This window comes from Oreochromis niloticus, linkage group LG22 (genome assembly GCF_001858045.2).
Source record: "Oreochromis niloticus isolate F11D_XX linkage group LG22, O_niloticus_UMD_NMBU, whole genome shotgun sequence".
NCBI lineage: Eukaryota > Metazoa > Chordata > Actinopteri > Cichliformes > Cichlidae > Oreochromis > Oreochromis niloticus.
In genome coordinates, this window is record NC_031985.2 from 39070059 (window position 1) to 39077010 (window position 6952).

General features: G+C 45.2%; 1 protein-coding gene across 2 annotated transcripts in view; it reads left to right on the forward strand.

The window, feature by feature from the left end:
• LOC112843545 (uncharacterized) overlaps positions 1 to 4909 on the forward strand; it is an 85207-nt gene extending 80298 nt beyond the window's left edge. Inside the window, exons 1-2 of one of the 2 annotated variants that reach the window (XM_025902411.1) lie at positions 519 to 1989; positions 2654 to 2674. In XM_025902411.1, the coding sequence (XP_025758196.1) occupies positions 578 to 1552 (975 nt within the window). In that variant the 5' untranslated portion in view covers positions 519 to 577 and the 3' untranslated portion in view covers positions 1553 to 1989; positions 2654 to 2674. Of the gene's footprint in view, positions 1 to 518; positions 1990 to 2653 lie in introns of those variants that run through there. The other variant, XR_003215966.1, reaches the window with a different exon arrangement.
• Positions 4910 to 6952: the final 2043 nt, after the last annotated feature.

Below are 6952 nucleotides of genomic sequence, written 5' to 3' on the forward strand. Positions count from 1 at the left end.
AGCTTTTGAGTCTAAATGAAAAACCAGGTATCTTGACAACTTCTCAAAAGCATCAGCAAGACTTTGACATATTGATGAGTGAATGTTATTTGGATAATTGGGTAAATAATACTAATAATAGAAACTAATTGATACAAGAAAAACTGATAAAACCCCAAAGAACAGATGACCCAGCTTACCTTTTCTGAAAACAACCCCCAAACACTTTATATAGTCCTTAGGAAAATATTCACCACAATGTTTACCTATGGTATGTTTTCCTATTAAGAGCTGCAAGGAAATGCCATGTCGACACAGGATAAGTAGAACCCAATTCCCAAACTGTTTGGATGCTATGTAAAATTTTAATAAAAATGGAATACAATGCAGGAAGTTGTAGTTTAGCTTTTACTTATTCTTTTTTTTCCCTTACTTGTAATTTCATCTGTTTATTATCTTTCGCACAATCATGTGGATTGAGAGAGATTTTGTTCCGCTGGTGGCTGCGGAACTGTTACTTTTATAGAGGAACGGGACTGTGGCACAACTCCTACATACTGCACGGACTGTTTATTCTAGAGATCACCTGATCGCCCTGATGCCGGCCGGTGTATCCGTCAGACCCACAGATGTACCGGCTGAAATCTGGAGGAAAACACATTGGGGATGCAGGGGTGGAAGACAGAAGAGGAGAAGGAAGGAGACGACGAGACAACTGAGGCTCGAAGTGAGGAGGAGGCACAAACCGTGTCTGCCGTCTATCGTAATGGGAAATGTGCGCTTGTTATCAAATAAAATTGATGAGCTGTCAGTGCTGGTACGGAGTCAGAGGGAATACCGTGAGTGTAGCTTGATGTGTTTCACCGAATCATGGATGCACCAGAATATTCCCGATGACAATGCTTCCATGGAAGGCTTCCACACTGTTCGAGCTGACAGGGACAGCATCACTAGCGGTAAGCGGAAAGGAGGTGGGCTTGCTGTTTTTGTTAACAACCGGTGGTGTAACCCTGCCCACATAACAATTAAAGAAAGGATTTGCTGCCCGGACATTGAACTGTGTGCTGTTGGACTCAGGCCGTATTATTTACCCAGGGAATTCTCTCATGTCATCTTGGTGGCTGTTTATGTTCCTCCCTCTGCTAACCCCACAGCTGCATGTGACACTATCCACTCTGCCATAGCTCGGTTACAGACTCAGCACCCGAGTGCCGTCATGGTGATCTCGGGTGACTTTAACCATGTCACACTGGACAATACACTACCAACATTCAAACAATATGTGGCCTGTCCCACCAGGGGGGAGAGAATCTTAGACCTACTGTATGCTAATGTCAAGGATGCATATAGCTCCTCCTCCCTCCCCACACTTGGAAGGTCAGATCACAACCTGATTCACCTCACCCCACGCTATGTGCCAATTGTGAGGAGGGAACCTGTGACCACGAGGAGCATTAGGAGGTGGTCAGAGGAGGCCTTAGCAGAACTACAGGGCTGTTTTGAGGTGACTGACCGGGAGACACTCTGTGAGCCTCACGCCGAGGACATCAATGGGCTTACTGAATGTATATGACTTTGGAGTTGACGTAACGCCGCAATGCATTGTGGGAGCGCGGCACCATATTGGCAGGCCATGAATCAAAACAAACACACTGTGTTGGAAGGAAGATTGCTACGAACCACACTTAAAAGCAGCTCAAAAGAAAAAGGACGGTACAGAGACAGATTGCGTCCGGATGCAAAGAGACGGTACTTGCAAAAAATACCCTGCATTGGAAATGTGGCCCCATATGAAATACGGCAGTGGAGTAGAAACCCCGAAGACCAACCGCTATTGACTCAGCCTGATATATTCTCGTACCTTGTCTGTGGAGTCAGCGCATACATGGCGAACCAATTTTGCAATTTTGCAAGTCTCTCGAGGCGCACATCCAATTCACCAAGGACTGGGTACAAGATTTGACTATTTTTAAGACTCCACGTCGTGAATACGCCGTCATTCAAACAAAGGTAAGTCAGCTTGAGTACTGCCAGTAAAATGCGTTTGATTTCCCCCCGAACATTCAGATTAGTGCAGCATTAATTCATTCATGAGGGGGAAATTACAGTGAGAACACGTGGAGGCTGTTAGAGGGATAACATAGTGAGTTCAGTGCATTGATGTGACATTGTCCTCAATGATTTAGTTATTCTCTATGGTTAAAGAAATTGCACTAATTAATTCATATTTATTATAAATGATCCTAATTATACATCTTGCTTCCTTGTTTGTGTCCTGTGTCACTAAAAATACATTCTGTTTTAGTTTTATACATTGATTAATGACCTGCAGAATCTCCTTATCTTATTAGGTGTCCAGAATTGTCACTTAAAGTCGAACTTTATGCTTTCTCCATCTGACTGCATCCTTGCATTACATACTTTAGGTTTATTTTTTGCTGGCTGGTTTCTAAAACCCCCCCCCAAAAATCAGGCAGATTTAGAATATAACAGGCAGCATTCTATAGATGGATACATAAAAAGATAAAAGATTACATGTATGTGCTAACTTTCTAAACACTTTATTTGTTACATTTATGATGAATGGATTTGAATGTAGATAAAACACATTTATGTCGGCCTTGGCTCATTAAAGTCCTTGTGTTTAAATTAACTTTGTCTGTGTGTGTTTCAGGTACTGCACTCTCAAAGACTGAATGAACCAGCATTGCAGCCATGGGTCACTGTGAGCATCACAGGGAAGGTTGAAGCCGCCCACTGCACCTGTATGGCCGCAGTCGCAGAGACCTGCAGCCATGTCGCTGCTCTTCTGTTTAAAGTAGAAGCAACTGTGTTGATCCGTGGCACAAGGACTGTTACAGATGAACCTGCATACTGGGTTCTGCTGGGTAATATGACCAAGATACAGTCAGAGGTTGGCCATAAGATAGACTTCTCCTCTTCAGCTGCCCAAAAAAGTCTCTCAATCAAAACATAAACAGACCATCCATAGTGACAGGTAAAAGAAGCCGTCCCCAAAGAAAAATCCCACCTGCTACTGTGGAGGAGTTGTCTCAACTGATGGGAAAATATTTCTCCAAGCATAGTTCTGTTCTGAATAACCCATAATGTTGTATTTAGAGGGTCTACATTTGTGCCTGAAGTGCATTGCCATGTAAATAATTTGCATTTACTGAATATGTACTTACTAAGTACCACTGTTCAAAAGTTGAATAAAGGAACAAATGTTTGCCTATTTTTTATTAAAACCACTTAGTAGAACATCAAATCAGTAACAATGTAGAATCAATGTCACGGTTCTGAGTCAGCTTTTGAGTTCTTATATTTTGGTTTATATTTGCATTATGGATTGTTTTTGGTTTCTCTGGTGCTTTGATTATTATGATAAATCTATGTTTTAGTTATTCTGGTGAGGGATTAGTTCTTAGGGTTGTGTCTCATGTTTAGTGTAGGTTTAGTTCAGTGTCTAGTCTGTCTCTCTCTGTCTAGTCCTTGTCTTAGTGAAGTGTGTCTTGTTTCCTGTTTTACTTTGAAGGTTCATGTTTATGTGTGATGTCAGCGTGTTCAGTTTTACTTCTCTCCCTGTCTCGTTAGCCCTTATTATTTCCAGCTGTGTTCCCCACCTGTGTGTAATCTCCCTGTGTTCTTCTGTGTGTATTTAAGTCATGTCTTCTTGTGTTGTAGTCGCTGGTCCGTCTGTGATTCTACCGTGTTTCATTCCGTGTGTTCTCCCTGCTATCTACCGTCTTATGCCTTGGCTCATGTGGGACTCATGTAGTGGGTGGACACAGATGAAAGTATTGGAATAGATATTGCCCCCCCCCCTCCATAATTTCATGCATTCTTATCATTGTTATGTTATGCATTCAGTTCTTTATTACTATTTCTGACACATACGGTGCTCACTGGCAATCCAGCTACGATATTCTGATCAATGATGATTCCCATGGGTGGTGCTCGCGCAGGCACTGAATCGGGCAGCTTTGGGGTCCTGTGTGTTTTACTGCACAGATAGCCTGCAGAGTGCAGCTACGCTAACTGAAGTGTTTGTGTGTTGTATTTGCAGTTGCAAATGAGCAAGTAAAAAGAACGATTCTGAACTCATGCACGCCTGGAAGTGTCATTTGTCCAAGTGTGCAACAAATATTGGAGGCACCGCTGGGATTATTAACGTTGTGTCCAGCGTGATGAAAATAAGGAAGGGGCGTGGCTACAGCAACCACGATGGACCTCGAGGAGCTGGCAGAGACTGTGTCCCAAACACTCTGGAACCTACAACTCGACCAACTCAAAGGGGTGTGTGCTGAAGCTAAAATCCCTAGTGGAAATGTCACAACAAGACGAGCGTTAATAGAATTAATTACAGAATCTATGGACAAGGTTATTAATGATGAAGAGCAGGATGTTGCACTCTACTATCTAAAGAAAATGTTAGAAAGTGTCGACCCAGCGATAGGGAGCACCAGAAACACAGAAAGTGGAGGAAATACAACAAGCTCGCCACAGGGAACTCAGGAAACAAGGGAAGAAGTTAATTTAGCAGAGAGATACGCACAGCTCCAGAGAAACAGCGAAGCGCTGCAGGAAGAAATTAGGAGGCTGAGTGAAAGGGTGGAGAGGACACCACCAAGTCAGCCAACCACCCCACAAAATGTGTTTCCTGTCGCAGCCAACCGCCTTTCGGAAGTGACGATAAGGAGGGAATTCAAGATCTGTGGTCAAATTGGGGAGAAGGGCCAAAAGGACAGACTCTCATACACCAACCTGATGCATCAGATTGACAGAGGTCTGAACAAAGGACACAGTGAAGTGGAGGTTATAGAGGCTGTGGTGAAGTCTGTCAGCCCAGGTTTGAGTCTTAGAGACATGCTTGAGATAAAACGTGACCTCACCCTCCCGCAATTGAAGGCCATATTAAAGGGGCATTTTAAAGAAGACAGCACCACAGATTTGTATCACAGACTAGTGAACGTCACACAAGACAGTCGTGAGTCTCCCCAAAACTTCCTTTTCAGAGCAATTGAGTTAAAAGAGAGGCTGCTGCTCGCATCGGAAGACACAGGGTCCGATGAACAATACAGCCCTGAGCTCATCCAGAAGAAATTCTTGAGGTCAGTTAGTACTGGGCTACTGAGTGACCCTATCAAGTTTCAGCTCAAGCCCTATCTGGATGACCCTCAGGTGACAGATGAAACCCTCATTGATAAGATGAATGAAGCAGCTAGTGTTGAATCAGAAAGGCAACTGAAGCAAAAGAAAACTACAGGCAGCAAATCTGCAAAAGTAAATGAACTCCAGACGGAAAGGCCAGCCAGTCAATTGGGTCTGGGTGTAGCCGAAACTAGGTTGGGGACTCAAGAGCAATCAGCTGAAGTGGTGAAACCCAAGAGCCGCAGAACACCTGTTGTAGCTGCTTCCCGAGAGTCAGAGCTGCATGAAACGGTCAGGCTGCTGAGAGAGGAGATGGCTGAATTAAGGAGGAGCATCACCACCCCTCAAGGCCCCACTCGCCCACTAAGAACCAGTGGGAGGAGGGGATGTAAGGCATGCCAGGAGCAGGGAACCAATGATGGGTGTGAACACTGCTTCAAGTGTGGCCAGCCAGGACACCTCTCCAGAGGCTGTAGAGGGCGAAGGGGGGCAGCAGAAAGATCGGAGGGCACTCAAGCGGCAATCCAGACCATCGCCCCTCCCAAATCATTAATTCCCATCCATGCTGAAGCAGATGATAAGTTGCATGAACTGCTTTGGAATCGAATAAGACAGCTGGAAGCAGAATTAGAGCAGAGTGCCAAGGCTAAAGAGACTGTGGGTGCCACGTATGCCAGTCATCTCTCACTACGCTGTCAGGCTAAGCTGAGAGCCCTGATCGGGAAGAAGTGTATGGTGGATTGTTTCTTTGAAGGGGTAGAAACACAAGCATTGTGGGATACAGGTTCACAGGTGACTATCATTAATGAGAACTGGAGGAAGTCCTGCTTTCCACATATCCAACTGAGAAGCACAAGTGAACTCCTAGGTGAGGATGAGGCTCTGGTGGGCAAAGCAGCGAACCAAACACCCATACCCTTCACAGGTTGGGTTGAGCTAAAATTTAGACTGGGGTCAACTAGAGATCCACAGCCAGAGTTAGTTGTCCCCATGCTTGTCTCAAAAGAGCCAGGAGTAGCAGAGCCACCTATCATTGGCTATAATGTGATTGAGCATTTTGTAAAGGATGGAATGGAGCAGCATCCAGACGTTACACCTGCTGTAGTAAAGGAAGCCTTCTCAATTGATTGTAAGAAAGCAGAAGTGCTAATTAACATCATGCAGCACTGCCACAAAAATGATGAGGAGGGTGTGGTGAAAGTTGGGAGACAAAAGATTGTGATTCCAGCTGGACAAAGCAGGGAGGTTAAGTGCAGTGTGAGGACAGGTCCCCTCCCCCTGAAACAGGAGGTTCTTTTCGAACCAGAGGACATTTCAAAACTACCAGAGGGGGCTAACCTGAATGAAACTGTCATTGGCCTGCAGAGGGGAACCCGGTCCAGGGTGGTTATTCCGGTCACGAATGGCGACAGCCATGACATCACCCTCCTCCCTCATGCAGTGTTGGGACGACTACAGCAAGTGAAGCAAGTGACTACAGTAAGTGCTGAAAACATGGGCAAGTTGACGTGTGCTAGTGAAAACACAGGGAGCACCGTCAGCGCCCCAGAACAGCACAAAGGGGAGTATGAAGAGGTGGGCAGTTGCAGCCAAGATTTATGGGACCCACCTGTGTCGGTTGATCACCTGACCCCAGATCAGCAGGAGTAGGTGAGAAAAGTCCTGCGTGAAGAGTGTGCTGCATTTTCAAAAGATGAGAGCGATGTGGGATGCATCCCCTCCCTGAAGTTAAAGATCAGATTGAATGACACAACCCCAGTAAGACGCACATACATCTCAGTCCCCAAGCCACTCCACAAGGAGGTGAAGGAGTATTTGGAGG